The sequence below is a fragment of the Lissotriton vulgaris genome, chromosome 4_1 (assembly GCF_964263255.1).
Source record: "Lissotriton vulgaris chromosome 4_1, aLisVul1.2, whole genome shotgun sequence".
NCBI classification, from domain to species: domain Eukaryota; kingdom Metazoa; phylum Chordata; class Amphibia; order Caudata; family Salamandridae; genus Lissotriton; species Lissotriton vulgaris.
In genome coordinates, this window is record NC_141691.1 from 90,419,366 (window position 1) to 90,441,902 (window position 22,537).

The following is a 22,537-nucleotide window of genomic DNA, read 5'->3' on the forward strand; positions in this document are numbered from 1 at the left end:
AAAGAGTAAATTCAGAAAGAATGAAACGAGGCGGGCTGATGGGTGTAAAACAAACGTGATGCAAATCGGGGTAGGGTGAATTAGAATAACCAGGGGAGGTTGTGACTGCATTGCGTCCATCCACTCCCATGCCCTTTTATCAGGACAAGGGGGAGCTTTTGTTGTGGCTAGTTTGCCTCCTCGATAGCCCTCCCAAGCAGCAGTCCTGGAAGGAGGGACCAGGGAGGCCTGCAGCACTGCCTCTTTAAGGCTGGGAGAGAGGGGGAGGAGTAGGAGGTGTCTGTTTTGGCTCTGTTCCCTGCAGCCCGCAGCAGCACTGCACTCTGGATGTATGACTAGGACGAGCAGCCAGCAACACCCTTCGCAGCCTCAGAAGAGAGGACTGCAGGGGGCAGTCTCTAGATCCGGGACGTCCCGAAGAGCCAGCTGCTGTCAGATGTGCTGGTGACTGATGTGGCCGGAGGAAGCTGCAGCTGGGCTCTGATGGGGTTCTGGATGGAGGATGCCCACCGATTCTTCCATTGATGCTCTGGACTCGGAGAGGAGGGGGCGCGGAAGCAGGCAGAAGGCTCCATGATCTATGTCCTTTGTGCTCACTCTGCGGTGACACTTGGAGGAGGATGTCCACGTGAAGCAAGGAAGTGTTATCAGGAAGCAGCACCCTTACGCATGCCTGGGAGTGCTCAAGAGGGTGATTTTGAAGCTCGAAAACGTGGAATTTCCTTTGCCTATTGACTAACATTGGAGGGGGGAATATTTTAGGAGACTGTCCTTGAAAGCTTCCAGCAATATCCGCATTTTTTCCCAGCAAAAAGAGTTACTATCTTCCAATAAAGGGACCGTTGGCACATATGTCTCCTCGTGCAACGACTGCACGCGCAGCACACCACTGCCCTGATAATTGTGTGATTTGTACTTGCATTCCCAAGCGTTGATTCAATTTGCACCGATGTATGGATGTACCTATTTGTCCACCCAGCACTGCGTCTGTTCCAGATGGATTTACTAAGCCTGAGGCTGTTGTGATGGAAACATAGCGGCCTCGTCGTGGATACGCTGGAATTCTAGAGCTCAATAAAGAAAACATCCTACAGATGCCAATAAGGAGCTGTTTTCAACATTACAAGATAAAGCCATTGAACAGATCTTAGGGGTGTCAAAAGCACTTTTTTGTACTCACGAGAAACCTTTGGATTACCTGATTCTAGCTTTGGGCCTTCTTCGAGCGCCATGGGGCACCCACCTCTGGAGTTCAGCGACTGCTACCCCGACAGCCCTGACTTCAGGGAGAGGCTGAAATGCTATGAGCAGGAGTTGGATAGGACCAACAAATTCATTAAAGATGTCATCAAAGATGGCAATACGCTGATCAGTGCCATCAAGGGTAAGTGGTACCACGTTTGTTCGTTACTGGCACCTCTGCCCTGGTGGTGCGCCCTTCACTTTGACCATACATATTTGAATCTGTCAGTTCAAGTTGCTCGATGTCTGATCTAAGTCACCCATCAAGCCTGATACATGTTTGCATTGTGGAGCTTGTAATTTTTTCTTGCCCATTTAGAAATTCGAAAGTGAGTCCTTTAAGTTACTGTGCCATGTTATTTAAAGGCCTGTTCAGCAGTTGCAGAGAGCAATATTGCTGAATATGTGTAGTCTTGAGCAATATGTACTACCTCAATTTGTAAATTCCCAGTTCCACATGTTTGGAAACGCAGAATTAGGGTTGTTCCATTTCGTTTCTGGCTGCCACCATCTGGAACCTTATTGCCTCTCCTCTTCAATTGATGGACAGCAGTGTTTCCTTTCTCAAGAGATTGATCTCTTGTTCTCTGTAAAAAAGAGGATCATTTTCGCTTAGTGCTAAGAAGCCTTGTTGATGCATCTACACTCATGTAGTATCTGGTCATCGCCATCAAGTGCAGGACTACAAGTACCACAATGCTTAGTAGTTAGTGATGGGGTATTATGCCCATTAACTGTTAATCGTTAGTTTGAGCTGTCTCTGAGGATAGTGTTTTTAAGCTATGCTGATGCTGGTTATACATAGTTTATTGTTAGCCGGGACTGGCACTTTATGGCAATGTTTTTAAGAGTGTGGCTACTAATTATATTAGAATGATTGTGCACTTGCACTTTATAAACGTATTAGTATTGCTGAAGTGATAGATATGCGGCTTCTATAGAAATGTACCAATGCTGTCATTTCATTGCACCTTATTTCTTAGGGGTGTAGATTAAGAAATGCTCTTGGTTTTAGAATACGCACCTGCACTTTAAGATTTGGAATGAGAATCTGTGTCTAGTCCTAGGGGTATTATGATTATCAACTGTCAGTCATCTGTGCAAGTTGGGACCCTGGGGATGTGGCCCCTCAATAAGTCTAGCAGAGCCCACTCAGCTACTGCCTGTTTGTAGTGTGTAAACTTAACTATGTATTATGTATTGCCTTTTGGAACGTCTGCTGTATAATATGATGAAACACTTGGGTAAAATCAATTCAAATACTTTTAAAAAGCTTAGTAGCATGACACGAGTCAGCTCGAAAACTGCAACGATTTGCTGGCGCTGTCTTAAAAATGAATATGCGCCAGTGTAAGTGTTCTTTCTGCACTACCGCAGCACACTGCAACTGCGACACCAGCCTTGGGGTAACGATCTATGTAAAGACAAACACTCTCGCGTACACCCCACTGGAAGAATTCGGAACCCTGGAATGCATGCCACAGGACTCTGTTCTAGAGACAAACGTGCAGAGTGCGTCCTGCCCCCTCATCCTCCTTTCATGGTAAACAGAATCTGGCATAGTATGCCCGCCCACTGTTAGCCGATCTAAGGGCACAGTGGGTGGAAATGAAACATAGTACGTTTTGATAAAACGAGACCGTTGGCCTAGGAGTGACCATGCAGCCATTCTCTTTCTAATGCCATCACAATAGGACCATTAGGTGCGGCGGTTTGGGGGGAGTTGGGAGGGGTAGTGGAGGGTGGGCAGGCACATAAAAGGAAGGGCATTGGCGATGTTGAAATTCGAGCCCTGCTCTGACATCATTAACACTAATGTGATGCCACCGAACCCCGGGGACACCAATTAGCGAGCCCTGCTTTGATATCAGGGATACTTACCCTGGCACTGAGCTCTCATACACATCAGTCAACAGCCATGTTATATCAAAGAGCTCTCAGTAAACCTAGAATGATGTCAGTGAGCCCTCAGATCACGTCAGCCGTGTTGGGACATTGAGGCACATTTCCTCATGGGCTGAGTTATTCCATTTTTGCGGGCGCAGACCCTATTATGAAACCACTCACCCTAATAGCACGTGCGGCTTTAGTTAATGACCTTTTTGTGACAACAGCGATGGCTCTGAGATTTGTAATCCGAGTGTGACGTCACTAAGCGACGTCAGGATTTGTTTTTCTTTGACTCATTGTGTGGTCGGGCATCACATTAGTGGTAGTAACGAGCCCTTTGGTGGTGACTTTAAGCCTGCTTGGAATATGTTTGGACCTTGTTCGAAGTCAAAGAGCGCGTAGATGAAATCGTCAAAGGCTGCTTTGCTTGTCTCATACCTGTCTAGGTTTGTCTGAGCCCTTTTGTGCTGCCTCTAAGACGTATCGAGGTGTCTATGAGTCCTACTCGAATGTCTGTGCTCCTTATCGTCGTGTCACCGAGCCCTGTTGCAGCATATGTGGGCCCTGTTCTGTCTGGGAGCCCTACTGAGAGGTCTCTTGGCCCTATCTAGGTGTCTGTGAGCCCTATTGTAATGTATGTGAGCCCTATCTAGGTATCTGTAAGCCCTATCGTAATGTATGTGAACCCTATCTAGGTGTCTGTGAGCCCTATTGTAATGTATGTGAGCCCTATCTAGGTATCTGTGAGCCCTATTGTAATGTATGTGAGCCCTATCTAGGTATCTGTAAGCCCTATCGTAATGTATGTGAACCCTATCTAGGTGTCTGTGAGCCCTATTGTAATGTATGTGAGCCCTATCTAGGTATCTGTGAGCCCTATTGTAATGTATGTGAGCCCTATCTCGGTATCTGTAAGCCCTATCGTAATGTATGTGAACCCTATCTAGGTGTCTGTGAGCCATATTGTAATGTATGTGAGCCCTATCTAGGTATCTGTGAGCCCTATTGTAATGTATGTGAACCCTATCTAGGTGTCTGTGAGCCCTATTGTAATGTATGTGAGCCCTATCTAGGTATCTGTAAGCCCTATCGTAATGTATGTGAACCCTATCTAGGTGTCTGTGAGCCCTATTGTAACGTATGTGAGCCCTATTGTAATGTATGTGAGCCCTATCTAGGTATCTGTGAGCCCTATTTTAATATATGTGAGCCCTATCTAGGTATCTGTAAGCCCTATCGTAATGTATGTGAACCCTATCTAGGTGTCTGTGAGCCATATTGTAATGTATGTGAACCCTATCTAGGTATCCATGAGCCCTACTGTAATGTATGTGAGCCCTATCTAGGTGTCTCTGAGCCCTATTGTAATGTATGTGAACCCTATCTAGGTGTCTGTGAGACCTATTGTAATGTATTTATTTATTTATTTAAAGAGTTTTATATAGCGCGGACGTGACCCTTGGGTATCAGAGCGCTTCACAATGACATATACATGAGTTATATAATTCGCACTAAATACATACAAATTGTTATATGGCGAGTGAGGTAGGTAAATATGTGGCTATATGGTAGCATATCCCACTGCTATGAGGTAGATAGGTGAAGGTCATATAAAAGTTCTATAAAAGATTCCATCAAAGTTCAATAAGGTACACATTTACATTTCTGTGAGGTAGGGTCTGTATAGGTCTATCAGGGACATATCATAGCATATTCTAGTATAGTCTAGTATTTGACATCTGTTTACACATTATCAGTATTTTCAGTCAGCGTCTACGGCTCTTCGAATATATTTGATCATTGTATTCCTTTAAATATAGATCAGGCAAATTATCTTTGTTTGTGTATAATGTATGTAAGCCCTATCTAGGTGTCTGTGAGCCACTATTGTATTGTATGTGAGCCCTATCTAGGTGTCTGTGAGCCCTATTGTAATGTATGTGAGCCCTATCTAGGTATCTGTGAGCCCTATTGTAATGTATGTGAGCCCTATCTAGATGTCTGTGAGCCCTATTGTAATGTATGTGAGCCCTATCTAGGTATCTGTGAGCCCTATTGTAATGTATGTGAGCCCTATCTAGGTATCTGTAAGCCCTATCGTAATGTATGTGAACCCTATCTAGGTGTCTGTGAGCCATATTGTAATGTATGTGAACCCTATCTAGGTATCCATGAGCCCTACTGTAATGTATGTGAGCCCTATCTAGGTGTCTGTGAGCCCTATTGTAATGTATGTGAGCCCTATCTAGGTGTTTGTGAGCCCTATTGTAATGTATGTGAGCCCTATCTAGGTGTCTGTGAGCCCCGTTGTAATGTATGTGAGCCCTATCTAGGTGTCTGTGAGCCCTATTGTAATGTATGTGAGCCCTATCTAGGTGTCTGTGAGCCCTATTGTAATGTATGTGAACCCTATCTAGGTGTCTGTGAGCCCTATTATAATGTATGTGAACCCTATATAGGTATCTGTAAGCCCTATCGTAATGTATGTGAACCCTATCTAGGTGTCTGTGAGCCATATTGTAATGTATGTGAACCCTATCTAGGTATCCATGAGCCCTACTGTAATGTATGTGAGCCCTATCTAGGTATCTGTGAGCCCTATCGTAATGTATGTGAGCCCTATCTAGGTATCTGTGAGCCCTATTGTAATGTATGTGAACCCTATCTAGGTATCTGTGAGCCCTATCGTAATGTATGTGAACCCTATCTAGGTATCTGTGAGCCCTATTGTAATGTATGTGAGCCCTATCTAGGTGTCTGTGAGCCCTATTGTAATGTATGTGAACCCTATCTAGGTATCCGTGAGCCCTACTGTAATGTATGGGAGCCCTATTGTAATGTCTGTAAGCCATATCTAGGTATCTGTGAGCCCTACTGTAATGTCTGTGAGTCCTTGAGAGGTATCTGTGAACTTTGTCAGTGCATATGTGAGCCCATTTGTAGTGTCTGTGAGTACAAGTGAGCGATCTGTGAGTCCTGTCAGTGTAACAGAGTCCTAGCGAGGTATCTGTTGTTATTCTTTTTCAGTTTCAACACTGTGAACTCTGTCAGTGTATCTGTGAGTCCTGGTGAGTAATCTGTGAGCCCTGTATTAGTGTCTGTGAGTCCTAGTGAGCTGTCTGTAAAAATGTAAATGTAAATTGATACTTGTATACCGCACAACTCACCCGCAAGGGTCTCAAGGCGCTTGTACGAATACCGCTGTGGAACCCGTCCTGGCTTTCCCTGTGAGGCGTCCACTCCTTGGCACCCCCAAGGTGGAGGCCAGGCATCCTTAGCGTCGTGGGGGGCGTTGTGGAGATTAAGCAAGCTATTGCCCAGAGTTGCAGAGTGGGACTCTATGATTAGAATAGGCACCGAGGCGAGAATTATCAGGTCCGTGGAATTTTGAGTGAGCTCTGTCAGTTTATATGAGAGCCCTGTATTAGTGTCAGTGAGTCCTAGTGAGTTTTCTGTGAGCTCTGTCAGGGTATCTGTGAGCCCTGTTGTAGTGTCTGTGAGTCCCAGGGAGCTATCTGTGAGCTCTGTCAGTTTATCTGTGAGCCTGTATTAGTGTATGTGAGTCCTAGTGAGCTATCTGTGAGCTCTGTCAGTTTATCTGTGAGCCTGTATTAGTGTCTGTAAGTCCTAGTGAGTTTTCTGTGAGCTCTGTCAGGGTATCTGTGAGCCCTGTTGTAGTGTCTGTGAGTCCTAGTGAACTGTCTGTGAGCCGTATCCTGTTTTCTCTCAGATTTCAGTGACCCTTCTGATTCGTGCACCGAGCGGTGATTAACAGGAGTCCTGTTTCACCTGTGTGCCCTTCTGTGGTGTTTGCAAGCCCGCGTGTGCTCTTTGGAAACACTGGGCCAGTGGAGCCGGCGGAAGGGAGGGGGCTGGGGATACCAATGTTGTGGAGCCTGGAGGGGGAGGGGGGCCACCTTGTGCACAGGCCTGATTGCTGAAATCGATTATTCAGTCGATATTCACTCCTCCTCCCCCCCCCCCTCACAGGGCAATACAATGAGTAATAGTTATCAGTAATAGTAATAGTTATCATGCTTACCCACACAGTGAGGTATGACGCGCAGTGTAGGTAAAAGATGATTCGATGCCCAGCTACTGCCAGTGTGCATGGATTGGGCATTGTCAAGAAGCGTGCACTGGCAGCTTCTTACACCAGAAGGAAGGGAGGCAGTGCAGAGCAGTGGGGGCTGGGGCACAGGGGGCGAGGGTAGAGGCTGTTCCATTACCTGGGTTAAGGGCCAGTACCTTGTCGCCTCCCTGCTTGAAGATGCTGCACGCAGGATGCACTGATCTGTAAGATAAACGTGGTCTTTCTGGTTCTTGACTCCGCCCACTCTCGCCATCTGTCACCACACACAGATCAATAATCTCCTGAAACCCCTGCCCTCAGTATCCTTTAGTTTTACGAACAGAACATTCCCGCCGCTGCTGCCCCGACGTAGTTTATCTGCTCAACTTCAAACCGTTCAAATTTGTAAAAAAACAAAGTGCAACCCAGACAGCCCTTGTGCTGCTTGCAGCACGCACACCAGGCATGCATCCTGGGCCCTGTTCTGTAGTGCGGTGCAGTACTCTGCCCCTCTCGGCGGTGCTGTTCGTTTGACCCCCGTACTCTGCCCCGCTCGGCGGTGCTGCTCTTTTGACCCCCGTACTCTGCCCCTCTCGGCGGTGCTGCTCGTTCGGACCCCGATCAGAGGAGGCTGGGCGCAGGTGCAGCTGCCCTGCCCGTTGAAATGCCCCCAGTTGTGCACTGAGAGGGGCTCTTATGGGGTGGAGGGAGGATCCAGCCAGTCCCACTGTCAGTAAACCTAGCGAGATAGCCCAGTGGGTTGCGCGCATGCTGCGAAGATCTGCTACCAGTTCAGTTCCTGGCAAGGCAGAGCTAGCTCGCTGTTTGATCCATGTGAGACAGATTACCCAGTCCCATCGACGTTGGTGAGGGAGCAGACCAAACATTTCGGGTTACCCTTTGTCTTTGTGCAGGATCAGTCAGGGGTGATTAGTATGTATGCCTTATGTACGGCAGGCAATGTGCAGCGACGGCCCCTGTGGATCCCTTCGCTCCCGATTAATGCCACTCCACTTGATACGTATTTTTTACAGCCGCATTTATATAGCGCTTCATACCCCCGTCGATGCGCTATAGCGCTTTCAGCAGACGGATAGCTCGCGAATCCATATATTTTGGACCATTTTTTTTATTTTTTTTTATTTTTTTGATTTTTATAAAGCGCGTAGTCACCCTCGAGTATCCCAGCGCTAGACCTTGTGCTCTTACAGGGGTGGGGGCGAAGGAGACTTCAAGTAATTCAAGGAAAAAGGAGGGTTTTGAGGGACTTCCTAAATTTTAGGAGGTTAGGTTCCGCTCTAAGGTTCGGGGGAAGAGCGTTCCATTTTTTGGCCGTGTTTACAGAGAATCTGCGACCGCCAAAGCGGGCTTTCTTCACCCTAGGAACAACGATGAGGTTGCCCTGTTCAGACCGGAGTGCTCTCGATGGTCTATAAGGGGTGATCCACGTGCTTAGAATGGGGGGACCAGCGTTGTGCAGGGTTTTGTGGGCTAGGCAGAGGGCCTTGAATACAACTCTTTCCCTCACAGGGAGCCAATGAAGTTTTCTCAACGCTGGTTTAGCCGATGTTCTTGAAGGGGTGTTTGTGAGCAAGCGGGCTGCGGCATTTTGGGTTTTTTGTAAGATCTGGTAGGTGGCTTCTGGCGCGCCGAGGTAGATGGCGTTGCTATAGTCTAGTCTTGCTAGCACTAGACCTTGAATTAGCAAGAGACGAGACTGGAATGGAAGTAGGGAGAGTACCTTTCTACATGATCTCAGCAGCCCATAGCAGATGCCTGCAGTTTTCCTCGCCTGAGTCCGGAAGGTGAGGTCTGTCTCCAGCCACACTCCTAGACTCTTGACCTCTGTTTTGGGGGACGGGGGGTCGCCCATGCAGGCGGGCCAGATGTCAGGAGGGAGACTCGAGGTTTTGTGGCCGAGGAGCAGGATCTCTGTTTTTGACCCGTTGAGCTTTAAGTCCGAGTCGCTCATCCATTGGTGGACGGTGGAGAGACAGTCACGCAGGTTGGAGGGTTTTAGCTTGGGGTGTGAGAGAGTCACCACCAGCTGGGTGTCGTCAGCGTAGCTGACGATTGTGACTCCGAATGGGGCGACCAGCTCCTCCAGTGGGGCCATATACACGTTGAAAAGCGTGGGGCTCAGTGAGGAGCCCTGAGGCACTCCACACTGGAGGGGGATTGAGGGGGAGCGGCATTCTCCTTCCCAGACTTGGAAGGAGCGTTGGGAGAGGAAGGATGTAAGCCATCTCAGCGCACTGTCTTGTATGCCTATGTTGTCTAGGCGCTGGGCTAGGACCTGATGGTTGACAGTGTCGAATGCCGCGCTGAGGTCCAGGAGGACCACTGCCACTGATCCTCCTGTGTCAATGATTTCCCTCACTTTTTCTACAGCAACCAGGAGGGCGGTGTCTGTCCCCTGCCCTGGTCTGAAGCCGGTTTGGGAGTTTTTTAAGAGAAGGTTTGCCTCCAAGAAGTGGGACAGCTGTTTATTTGCAAGTTTCTCTGCGACCTTCCCTATCCAGGGGAGGAGCGAGATGGGTCTATAGTTGGACCAGTCCATGGGATCTAAAGATGGCTTCTTCAATAAGCCTTTGACCACGGCCTCCTTCCAGCTTTGAGGGACTTCGCCTTGTGTAAACGAGGTGTTAATAAGGGCCGTGAGTCTAGTTACAATAGTCCGGGCGATGTTTTTTGTGAACCGGACGGGCACTAAATCGCTGGGGGCGCCACTTTTCGTGGCTGCTAGGGTGGATGCCACTTCTTCTTCCGTAAATGGTCCGAATGAGGCTAGGTTGGGAAGTTCGGAGGAGTCAGTGGGATTGTTTGACATGAGGGTACAATTCTTTGCTGATCCGGGGGTGGCTTGATTAGTAGCGGGTAGGGAGGAAAGGATTTTCTTTATTTTATTATCAAAGAAATTAGCCAGGTTGGTGCATTTCTCCTCGGCTGCTTTGGGGTCCAGGGATATCTGCGGGGGAGCTGGGACATGGAGAAGCTCTTTAAGGATGGAAAAGGTCTCCTTCGCAGAGCACGCGGAGTTCTTTATTTTTTCCTCAAAGAAGGAGCTTTTTGCACTGTGGAGGGCTTGTTTGTATGCCTTCATGGCTGTTTGGTAGGCGTTTTTGTTCGTCGCCGTTTTATTTTTCCTCCAAGTCCGCTCCGTCTTTTTGCACTCTTTCTTGAGGATGTTCAGGGCCGGAGTGTACCAAGGGGCATGGTTAATCCTTTTTACATGCTTGAGGGCGCATGTTAGTGGGACCATGACTAGAAGGTGGAATGATATTTATTGCAGTGTAAACGTTTCTCAGTATGTATCTGGAAGAACATTGAGATTTGAGTAGAAATTCTGGATTGACACTGCCGGCTGAATTCGACAGCGTGCTCTGCAGAAGGGGTTATTAAGCTCTGCAGAAGGGGTTATTAAACGACGTGCAGCGCGTTGAAGGCTGCGTCCGTCGGAGAGTCGTGTGAGGGCTGCGGTAGAGTGCGCGGTTTTGCCGCAGGAGTGGGAGGCAGCGTCAGTGTGGGAGGCCGCGTCAGTGTGGGAGGCCAGGCAGCAGCGTCAGTGTGGGAGGCCAGGCAGCAGTACCACTGCATCGGCGTGTGATGAAAGGCTGCGCCAGTGTGGGAGACCAGGCAGCAGCGCCACTGCATCAGCGTCTGATGAAAGGCTGCGCCAGTGTGGGAGGCCAGGCAGCAGCGTCAGTGTGGGATGCCAGGCAGCAGTGCCAGAGCATCAGCGTGTGATGAAAGGCTGCGCCAGTGTGGGAGGCCAGGCAGCAGCGTCAGTGTGGGATGCCAGGCAGCAGTGCCAGAGCATCAGCGTGTGATGAAAGGCTGCGCCAGTGTGGGAGGCCAGGCAGCAGCGTCAGTGTGAGAGGCCAGGCAGCAGTGCCTCTGCATCAGCGTCTGATGAAAGGCTGCGCCAGTGTGGGAGACCAGGCAGCAGCCCCACTGCATCAGCGTCGGATGAAAGGCTGCGCCAGTGTGGGAGGCCAGGCAGCAGCCCCACTGCATCAGCGTCGGATGAAAGGCTGCGCCAGTGTGGGAGGCCAGGCAGCAGCTTCAGTGTGGGAGGCCAGGCAGCAGTGCCAGCGTATCAGCGTGTGATAAAAGGCTGCGCCAGTGTGGGAGGCCAGGCTGCAGTGCCAGTGTGGGAGGCCAGGCTGCAGTGCCACTGCATCAGCGTGTGATAAAAGGCTGCGCCAGTGTGGGAGGCCAGGCAGCAGCGCCACTGCATCAGCGTCTGATGAAAGGCTGGCCAGTGTGGGAGGCCAGGCAGCAGCGCCACTGCATCAGCGTCGGATGAAAGGCCGCGTCAGTGTGAGAGGCCAGGCAGCAGTGCCTCTGCATCAGCGTCTGATGAAAGGCTGCGCCAGTGTGGGAGACCAGGCAGCAGCCCCACTGCATCAGCGTCGGATGAAAGGCTGCGCCAGTGTGGGAGGCCAGGCAGCAGCCCCACTGCATCAGCGTCGGATGAAAGGCTGCGCCAGTGTGGGAGGCCAGGCAGCAGCGTCAGTGTGGGATGCCAGGCAGCAGTGTCAGAGCATCAGCGTGTGATGAAAGGCTGCGCCAGTGTGGGAGGCCAGGCAGCAGCGTCAGTGTGAGAGGCCAGGCAGCAGTGCCTCTGCATCAGCGTCTGATGAAAGGCTGCGCCAGTGTGGGAGACCAGGCAGCAGCCCCACTGCATCAGCGTCGGATGAAAGGCTGCGCCAGTGTGGGAGGCCAGGCAGCAGCGTCAGTGTGAGAGGCCAGTCAGCAGTGCCTCTGCATCAGCGTCTGATGAAAGGCTGCGCCAGTGTGGGAGACCAGGCAGCAGCCCCACTGCATCAGCGTCGGATGAAAGGCTGCGCCAGTGTGGGAGGCCAGGCAGCAGCGTCAGTGTGGGATGCCAGGCAGCAGTGCCAGAGCATCAGCGTGTGATGAAAGGCTGCGCCAGTGTGGGAGGCCAGGCAGCAGCGTCAGTGTGAGAGGCCAGGCAGCAGTGCCTCTGCATCAGCGTCTGATGAAAGGCTGCGCCAGTGTGGGAGGCCAGGCAGCAGCCCCACTGCATCAGCGTCGGATGAAAGGCCGCGTCAGTGTGGGAGGCCAGGCAGCAGCGTCAGTGTGAGAGGCCAGGCAGCAGTGCCTCTGCATCGGCGTCTGATGAAAGGCTGCGCCAGTGTGGGAGGCCAGGCAGCAGCCCCACTGCATCAGCGTCGGATGAAAGGCCGCGTCAGTGTGGGAGGCCAGGCAGCAGCGTCAGTGTGAGAGGCCAGGCAGCAGTGCCTCTGCATCGGCGTCTGATGAAAGGCTGCGCCAGTGTGGGAGACCAGGCAGCAGCCCCACTGCATCAGCGTCGGATGAAAGGCTGCGCCAGTGTGGGAGGCCAGGCAGCAGTGCCAGAGCATCAGCGTGTGATGAAAGGCTGCGCCAGTGTGGGAGGACAGGCTGCAGTGCCAGAGCATCAGCGTGTGATGAAAGGCTGCGCCAGTGTGGGAGAACAGGCAGCAGCGTCAGTGTGGGAGGCCAGGCAGCAGTACCACTGCATCGGCGTCTGATGAAAGTCTGCGTCAGTGTCGGAGGCCAGGCAGCAGTGCCAGTGTGGGAGGCCAGGCAGCAGTGCCTCTGCATCGGCGTCTGATGAAAGGCTGCGCCAGTGTGGGAGGCCAGGCAGCAGTGCCACTGCATCGGCGTCTGATGATGGGCTGCGCCACACGTGTGGCCCACGGTGCTGTGGTGACGGGCACCCTCCTGTTAATGCTATGTTATTTTAAAGAACATCTGTAAAGCGCTGCGCTAGCCGTAGGCGCTAGCTCAGATTCACAGCAAAACGATCCACGAACAGGCCGTAGATGTTAAATAACCATGCATTCAGATGAACCGGTCACCGCCGAGAAGAGACCGCTGCCTCCGTGCTTAGACTTTGCAAAGGGCGACAGTTCACAGCGAAAATCTCTTGCTATTTTGACAGCCTGTTTACTTGTGCAAGTGTGACGCCTGTCTCTGAGTTAAGGGTTTTTATAACGCAGGGGCTCTGCGTCATCACGGTTGTGAGCTCAGAGGTGATTGTAAACTTGGATTCAGGCTCTGCATTCGGTTTTAGAGTCGCAGGTTTGAAGCAACTCGCGCTCTGTCTGGGTTTTGCACTCACAATTCTATCCAAGTCTAGCCTGACAGCCTCGCTGTCTGTCCTGCTGAACTCTACCTTTTCCTGGGCTTGACTTTAAGAAATGTTCTAATTCCGAAGGTGTGATTGGCCCCACCCACCCCTTGTATCTGACCCGTTCTCCATCGTGGTCGGCCTTAACTTTTGATTTTGCCCTGGTCTTGTCTGACCAAATTGGTTGCCGCCCTGATCTTAATCTAGACCCAAGATTTTACTAAAAACGTTAAAAAATCATATCTCTGGATCTACTGCTCGGATTTAATTCATTCTCTGCTCGTTTTGTTTAATACAATGGATTTTTATTTTGTTGGGTGTTCACTTTATTGCTGTTTGTACTTCCACATCGCTTCTAAGTTAAGCCTGTTGCTTTGTGCCAAGCTACCAGAGGGTTAAGCACAGCTTCGTGGTTCACCCTGACAAGGATTGTGGTTGTCCCCCGAGTGGGACTTCCATGTGTGTCCAGCTTTGAACAATGGTGACTTAAGTGCCGTACAATTCTCAAATCCATCCGGACAGCTACGGTAAGGTGTGCTGTGACACCTGCTTTTGAAAGACCGTTTCTTTGGAGGAGTTCAACATTGTGGAATGTTTCTTGGGTCTCTACCCGAACGATGAGAGGATTTTCAGGGCTTCAGACATAGGGCTTTTTTGAGTCCATTTGGACCCTACATGTTTTTGTTTATTGAACAATGTATATAACTCGTGAAAAAATACAAAAGAAGTTCTACTGACCAATTAAAAATACCAACTGAAAGTAATATAAACAATGTGTTGCCGATAACCAGTTCGTGATCGAATGCTTCTGTCTCGCATTTTCTCCCTAGCAGGCGAGTTAATGTCTAGAACACATATGCTAATCGCTTGGGTTCAGTAGAAACTTTGTGCCTTGTAAGTGAGAATTTCCACCGGGTCAGCTTGAGTACAATTTACTGGAATCATGTCAATTCAGAACCAATACAGTGTTCTCTGTGCATTCATCTACATGACCCCAGCAATAGATTTCTGGGTTGAAAAGGGACCGTCCCAATTCAAAATAGTCCCTGGGCTCCTTCCGCTCACATCAATACCCTTCCTGCGAGAGCAGAAAGAGTGATAAATCCCTGAGTTCATAAAAGGCCTGATCAATTACAACTTGGTGAATTAGTATCGATCAGCTAGCAGCTCGCCTTCTGCAGACCCTGCTTCATGTGCACCTGGAGTGACAGCTGTGCACTCTACCTCTCTGCAGCTCTAACTCTTGACCTTCTGAATGGTCAGTACTTGTAGAGCACCATAGTGCATTCATTGATACACTTGATTTTTTAACCTTGTTATATCTGTACAATTATGTAATCATTTTGCTTTTGTGCTTTTATGGTCATTGTTCTTTTAATGCACCGAATAAAGCTTCATGAAATGAAAATGATACACTTGTTGTCGGACGGTATACCTGTTTGATTGAGCTCTACCTGTGTCAAGCTGCACCCCCCCCCTCTACGAACTACGCTCCTCGCTTCATTTTCACAACTAGCCACCCCCACCCTATCACCCGACAGGCATGCAACATAGCATGGCCTTTCTCTCCCTAACCTCCAGTTAAACATTTGTGACGGTCTTCCACCCTTCTCATTCTAGGCGACTTTCTACTTTTTACGTTTCTCTTCTCCAAGGCTCAAATAATGTATTTGATAACATTCTCTGTGCCTGCCGTCTCCTTTCCCCTGATATATTTACACCTTTTTCCATTGCTAGGAACCTCGGGGTGCAATTTGATGCCACCATGACATTAACATAACTCCACTGCCCTAGGTTCCAGCTACTTAGCATCAGGAGGATTCCTCCGCATCTTCCCTTTCACCAGTACCACGCATCTTTCTAACCAGGCTCTCTCAGTCCCCCCTCTCAAGCCTGGACGAAGAACCACCGCCGCAACCTGTGCACTCATTTCCATAACTATACAGCTACTTCTCTGTGCTCCTATCATGTCAGCTGAACACGCGGCACACCTCAAGCTCCTCACCGGGTCCTAAGTAGAGTAAAAGGCGTCTCTTCTCCCTGCCCGAACGTCTATTCACACGTCCCAGTGTGAATAGTGTAATCACAGACTACGCCACCTCTCCTGGCCAAGTTCAGCTCATTTGAGCTGATTCCATCCTCACTGCCCCCCCCCCCCCCCCCCCCCCCGAACGTTGTCCGGCACCCTTCATCTCTACACTGAAGCCGGCCTTCACGCGTAGCTTCAAGGGGACGTTACCTAACTCTCCTACACTCGCAGCACATCCAACTTCAGTTCCATCCAATGCTTTAAATGGGCCGGTACTCACCGGTACTGAGTACCGGCACTTCAAAATGTTCGAGCCGTCAGTACCGGCACTTTTCTTTAGTTCAGGGAGAGTACCAGTACCCTGATTGATGGCACAGCAGGAACATGGTAGCCATCCTTCCACTGGAAGAACCCCATCACCCACCGCACCGAATAAAGCCCACCTTCAAGCCTAACCTCGTCGCTGGCCCTCTCCGCTGACGTCACATCGCCTCCTGTACTCCCAGCAAGATCTCTAAATATAAAATCAGGAATATGTAACATGTTGTGCCATGTGACTGCCCTCAGTTACAGCGCTAGGTTGTTCCACCAAAGCACCACGGATGCCCCACAGCACCACCACACCACACCATGAGAAGCGTTTGAGGGAGAAGTGCTCGATTCCTGAAGAGCAGAGCTACAGATGCAGGCCCTGTGCGCGTTATTAGGCAGCCGGAGCCTTTCCGCTTGTAAGCACACGGGGAAGTGCATTCATAAGACCGAATAGGTGTTGAATAAGAACCGAGTGCACAGCTTGGAAAGGCTCCTTACTGTGAGAAGTGCCGAGGGCAGTGGGGTGATGCTGGGGAGGGGGGCGGGCTGTGTTGTGCATGGGGGCCCCGCCCTCCTACTTAAATACTAAAGTGTGTTATTTGTACAACAAACAGCGGTAGTACTGATGATCCGACGCCCTCACTCTCTGCCAGACACCCGACAGTCACATTCTGTGCAAAAGGAAAAATAGAAATCATTTGAGTCCATTTGTAGTTATTTAAAATGACACGAACTAGATGCACCATATGTGGCTTGTTTTACTCCAAACTATGAATAGAGTTGATAAAATAATCAGAAAAACGAATAATACAATTTTCAGTGTCATTCTTTGGCTTATAAAATTACTCGTTGGGGCCGAATCACAAAGGCATTTAAGAGTACTTGAAGAAGTACAGCAGGCAGGGTAGTACCGCAGGGGTAGTACCGCAGGGTTACTACTGCAGGAGTAGTACTGGAGGAGGAGTACCCCAGGGGTAGCACTGCAGGGTTAGTATCGTAGGATTGGTAGTGGAGTAGTGCTACTGCAGTGGTGGTACCGCAGCAGTAGCACTGTAGAAATAGTACCGCAGGAGTAGTGCTGCAGTGGTAGTACTGCAGGAGCATTGCGGCAGGGGCAGTACTGCAGTAGTAGTACTACAGGGGTAGTACTGCCGGGAATAGTACCACCAGGAGTAGTACCGCAGGGGTAGTACTGGAGGAGTAATACTGGAGGAGTACCACAGGAGTATTCCTTCATGTACCCGGGAGTGCCTCCTATCTTCAGCCCATTAGTGGTCGCCAGGGGTCGCACCTGCTGGGTCCCCCGCGGCGGCGCCAGCCCTTGGGTAGGGGTTGGTGCTGTGTATCCCGGACGGAGCAGCCCCTCGAGCTCCCCTCCTTCCCTCTTACCCTCATCCCGGTCTCCTGGTAGAATGATGACATGCACAAGAGGAAAGTATTGATGCTTTGTGCTGATTTTCAGATCAAGGGAGAGCACGATGCTTGAACACAATTGGTCAAATGTCCCTAATATTCGAGTTAAACATGCTCGTTCGAGCTGGACTAGCTTTAGAGTTTACTTTGGAGTCATTTAAACCGCTCTGAAGTACTCGCCCTACTAATGTTTGTCATCACGTATGCTTTCCCTGCTAACCACTCTTATTTTTGTACCGTGTGTATCAATCTATCTATTTGATGTAACATTTGTAAAGCGCTCCGATACCCTTCCAGGGTCTAGTTCGCGCTATATAAACCTTGTTAAATTCATAAGTACTCTTTAAATGGCACCTTCTAGTAGTTCTTCCTTTTATTATCGTCATTCAAATGGTAAAAATAATACAGTTATTAGTAATTTCGGTAAACTCCCGCCCTGCTGGAACGTGATGACGTCACAATTTATGCCCTGATTATGATTAGGATGCTAAAGATTATACTTTATCTTATTCTCTCCGCGAACTCTAGGGTACTGGTGCTTTTAGTTTTATTTTCTCATTTCACAAGTTTGGACTTTTGTCCATCACTGGCAAGTTCCCCTGGGTAATTCCGACTGGGGGGCTTCCAGCTCCCGGCCGATGGACAGGACGTTGTGGGGTTTCCGGTTATCCTTGCGTTTATCTCAGACGCTCTGTCGCCGCGGGTCCCTCACCGGATACTCTCACCCCGCCAGTACTCCCAGTCTGCCAACGGTGCTAACATGTCCCTTCTGGTGCCCGGGCTCTCGGTCTGACTTTGGTTCGCAGGGGGCAGGCCTTGGCATCCTGTTGGCGGGAGTGATCTGTGCTTCTCCCCTGATGCGCAGGGAGTTCACTGCTTCGCTTGGTCCGCCGGGCCCCTATGAACCCTGCAGTCTCATCTGTTCCCCTTCACAGGTGGAAGTTTGCTTTGTGATGTGCAGTCCTGGTAAATGTTCGATTCTAACAGCTTGTCTTTTATGGCTAAAACACGGGGTTCTTTCTGTTGTCAGAGATATCTCCGCGAGGATACGGACATGTATCGAGCAACCATCCATATCCACGAGTGCTTTCTTGATGGAGTACCGTCCATACCACCTTAGACGTGCTTCGTGTCTCTCTCACACGAAGACTGCCCGCCCTCATGTGTCTGCTCTATGTTCCTTCTCCAAACATGACTTTTTTACGTTTTCGCTGATGCAAAAGATGTTCATTCATGCATACCCACGATACTCCCTTGAAAGCGAGTTTTTCTCCCCGACTGCCCTGGCTCATTAGCAGTTCAGAAACTAAATCTGATTACCGGTACAACAGGCAGAATTGTTAATTATTCTGTGCGTTGTTCCCAGGACCACACCTTCCCTGTGTGATCTTGGGCACAATGTCCGATGTTGGAGGTACGAGTTTATCTGCTGGCGTTGACGTTAGCTAAAACCTTGGTTGCCCACATTTCAGAAAATAGTGTTAGAACGTGTATTAGTTGCCAGCTTTAGGGCGGTGCTGCTGCACTGGGCGCTGACCTGGAGGTGGGGGCAGTGACCCCCGAAGGGTGGGGAGCGCTGTGTTTAGCAGCAACTTACAATTTAAAAGCACCTGCTGCATAGTTCCATGTGCTTTCAGGCAGCAATAAAAATGTTATGATAACTCTTGTGATTAATGTTCCTGCTAGAGTGGGAGATCAGAGATTTGTCTAGTGGCAGTTTTGAGTCGCCATAAAGTAGTGCAGAGAGTTAACACGCCTGCTGCAAATAACAGATCTGTATTTTATGTACATAGAAATTAAATGTAAATCCTTATTTGTAAAGTGCAAACTATTCACCCTTACGGGTCTCAAGGCGCTGGGGGCCGTCATGGAAATTAAGTGAGCTATTGCCCTGAGTCACATGGTGCTGAGCTGAGCTGCCACCGGAATCGGGATCGAACCATGAACCCTGTGCTCTGAAGTCAGCTGCCCTGGCCGCTGCACCACACCTCTCCACCAGCTGAGTGGATTAGTAAAGCCAGCCTTTACCAGCGCTTTAAAACAAATTAAATGTATGTGAGAGAGGAGCTATGGAGAGACCAGGGGCACATTTGCCGGGTGGAAGTGAGGCAATCCGAGGAGGAGGTCATGGGGGTGAGAGGGGCTGTGGGATGAGTGCTGTGCCCCAAAAAATGGTTGCACCGGGCGCCACCAGTGCTAAAGCCGTCCCTGACAACACTCGTGGCACTACAGTGGTGTGTTTCAAGCCCTGCAAAACAAAGGACCCTATGGAAAGAGATGACAGCCACAAACCCATTACACGAATGGCGGGATGGGATTGAAGTGCCTGTCCACCCCCTTGCTAGTACGCCCCTTTTGGAAGGAAGTGCAAGTCCATTATAAATAAGTCAGTGAGAGAAGTGTGGGCACAATGCCTTTAACCATGGCAGCATTGTAGAGAACGGCCAGTCCATTCCCAGTACAAACATGGCAGTGTTACAGGTGCCAGTCCAGTCCCATTGCAAGAACTGCATTATTATAGAGGTGTCCCTGCCCAGCCCGACTACAGATCCGGGCTTAAGGGGATGTGCGCCTGTCCTGCTTCAGTACTAGCATGCCAGGGTTGCACTTTACAGCCTTTTTATTTTTGATCTATTCTTTATAAGTGTCATTATTGCAGAGAAGTGCCGATCCACTCTGGTGTCAAATATGACATTATTACAGAGAAGTGCCGATCCACTCTGGTTTCAAATATGACATTATTGCAGAGAAGTGCCGCTCCACTCTGGGTTCATATCTGACATTTTTGCAGAGAAGTGCCGATCCACTCTGGTTCCAAATATGACATTATTGCAGAGAAGTGCCGCTCTACTCTGGGTTCATTTATACAATTATTGCAGAGAAGTGCCGCTCCACTCTGGGTTCATTTATACAATTATTGCAGAGAAGTGCCGATCCACTCTGGGTTCATTTATACAATTATTGCAGAGAAGTGCCGCTCCACACTGGGTTCATTTATACAATTATTGCAGAGAAGTGACGCTCCACACTGGGTTCATTTATACAATTATTGCAGAGAAGTGCCGCTCCACTCTGGGTTCATTTATACAATTATTGCAGAGAAGTGCCGCTCCACACTGGGTTCATTTATACAATTATTGCAGAGAAGTGACGCTCCACACTGGGTTCATTTATACAATTATTGCAGAGAAGTGCCGCTCCACACTGGGTTCATTTATACAATTATTGCAGAGAAGTGACGCTCCACACTGGGTTCATTTATACAATTATTGCAGAGAAGTGCCGCTCCACTCTGGGTTCATTTATACAATTATTGCAGAGAAGTGCCGATCCACTCTGGTTTCAGATATTACAGTTTCGCAGAGAAATGCCAGTCCAGTTGTGTTACAGCTGTGGTTGTATTCGGTAAGTGCTTGACGAGTCTTGCTTCAGGCAGGGCAGTATTGCATAATTGTAGTGACGTGTCGGTCTGGTAGTGTTACAGGTATGGCGTTATTGTAGAGACGAGCTGGTCCATTCTTGCTACAGGATTGTCAGTATTGTAGAGAAGTGCCGATTGTCAGTATTGTAGAGAAGTGCCGATTGTCAGTATTGTAGAGAAGTGCCGATTGTCAGTATTGTAGAGAAGTGCTGATCCACTCTAGTTTCAGATATCACATTATTGCAGAGAAGTGCCAATCCAATCTGGCTGTATTGCGGAGAGATGCTGGTGCAGTCCTGCTACAGGTAGGGTAGTGCTGCCAATACGTACTAGTCCATGTCTGCTACAGGTAGGGCAGTATTGTACGATAGCGCCAGTCCACTCCTGTTACAAACTGGGCAGTATTGTAGATAAGCTGTGTTCAGGTATGGTAATATTGTAGAGAAGTGCCGGTCCAGTCCTCAGAAATGGCAGTTCTATAGATATGTGTATTTACAGGTATGACTGCATTGTAGAGACGTGCCGGTCGAGCCCTGTTACAGATATGGGAGTATTGTACAGAAGTGCCGGTCCAGCAATGTTACAGGTATGGGCGGATTGTACAGAAGCCCTGGTCCAGCCCTGTTAGATATTGGAGTATTGTACAGTGTGCATGTCCACTCCTGTTACAAACTGGGCAGTATTGTAGATACGCTGTATTCAGGTATGGTAATATTGTAGAGAAGTGCCGGTCCAGTCCTCAGAAATGACAGTACTATAGATATGTGTTGTTACAAGTATGACTGCATTGTAGAGACATGCCGGTTATGCCCTTTTACTAATATAGGAATATTGTACGGTAGTGCTGGTACAGCCCTGTTACATATATTGGAGTATTGTACGGTAGTGCCGGTCCAGCCCTGTTACAGATATAGGAGTATTGTACGGTAGTGCCGGTCCAGCCCTGTGACAGATATTGGAGTATTGTACGGTAGTGCCGGTCCAGCCCTGTTACAGATATTGGAGTATTGTACAGAAGTGCCGGTCCAGCCCTGTTAGATATTTAAGTATTGTACAGAAGTGCCGGTCCAGCCCTGATACAGATATGGGAGTATTGTACAGAAGTGCATGTCCACTCCTGTTACAAACAGGGCAGTATTGTAGATAAGCTGTATTCAGGTATGGTAATATTGTAGAGAAGTGCCGGTCCAGTCCTCAGAAGTGGCAGTACTATAGATCTGTGTTGTTACAGGTATCTATTTTATTTATTTATAAAGTTTTGTATAGCACAAACATGATCCCGAGGGATATCAGAGCGCTTTACAATTGTGGGGATAGGAAGGTAACAGTTGCAGTACATGTGTCTAATAGGAGTACAGACAGAATCACATATCAAAATAGAATTCACAGGACAAGAACAGTTAAAAGTGCAGGGGTCAGCAGAATAATAAGAACATAACTGGTACGTATCGAAATGGAATTGCATCCAGCGCAAGGGCTTAGAGGTGTAAGTCCAATGTATTAGATCCAACAACCTATTAAGGTAAGAACTTGTTCATAAGGGATCTTTTTACTTCCAATTTGAAGGCATCCTTGGAGGAGATTCTACGTATTTCCGGTGGGAGAGAGTTCCAGATCTTCGGAGTTGAGCCGGAGAAAGCTCTGTTTTTGCGAAAGATCTGAGGTTTCAGGAGGAGAGAGTTGGCACTTTTAGAGGGTCTAGCGCCTGTGGATAGTTCCAGTTTGTGCCCTAGATAACTGGGGGGTTTGAAATGGAGGGCTTTGTGAGATAGGCAATCAATCTTTAGCTGTATTCTTGCTTCATAGGGCAGCCTATTTAGGGACTTTAAGGCTGGGTGGATGTGCGCATTTGTTTTGGTACCTGTAACCAGTCTGGCTGCCGCATTCAATAAGGCCCTTAGCGGAGCCAAGGTATATTTAGGGAGAACACAGAGCGTAGCACTACCATAGTCAAGTCTTGGCAACACAAGCGCTTGGACCACTTGTTTGAAGTCAGCTTGTGGGAGGAAAGGTCTG

At 49.1% G+C, this 22,537-nt stretch overlaps 1 protein-coding gene across 1 annotated transcript in view; it reads left to right on the plus strand.

Annotated features, from left to right (window-relative positions):
- Positions 1-320: 320 nt before the first annotated feature.
- The window catches only part of OPHN1 (oligophrenin 1), a 702,970-nt gene continuing 680,753 nt past the window's right edge, over positions 321-22,537 (plus strand). The window contains exon 1 of the mRNA XM_086918347.1: positions 321-1,384. Within this exon, the coding sequence (XP_086774473.1) occupies positions 1,231-1,384 (154 nt within the window). The 5' untranslated portion in view covers positions 321-1,230. The remainder of the gene's footprint in view (positions 1,385-22,537) is intronic.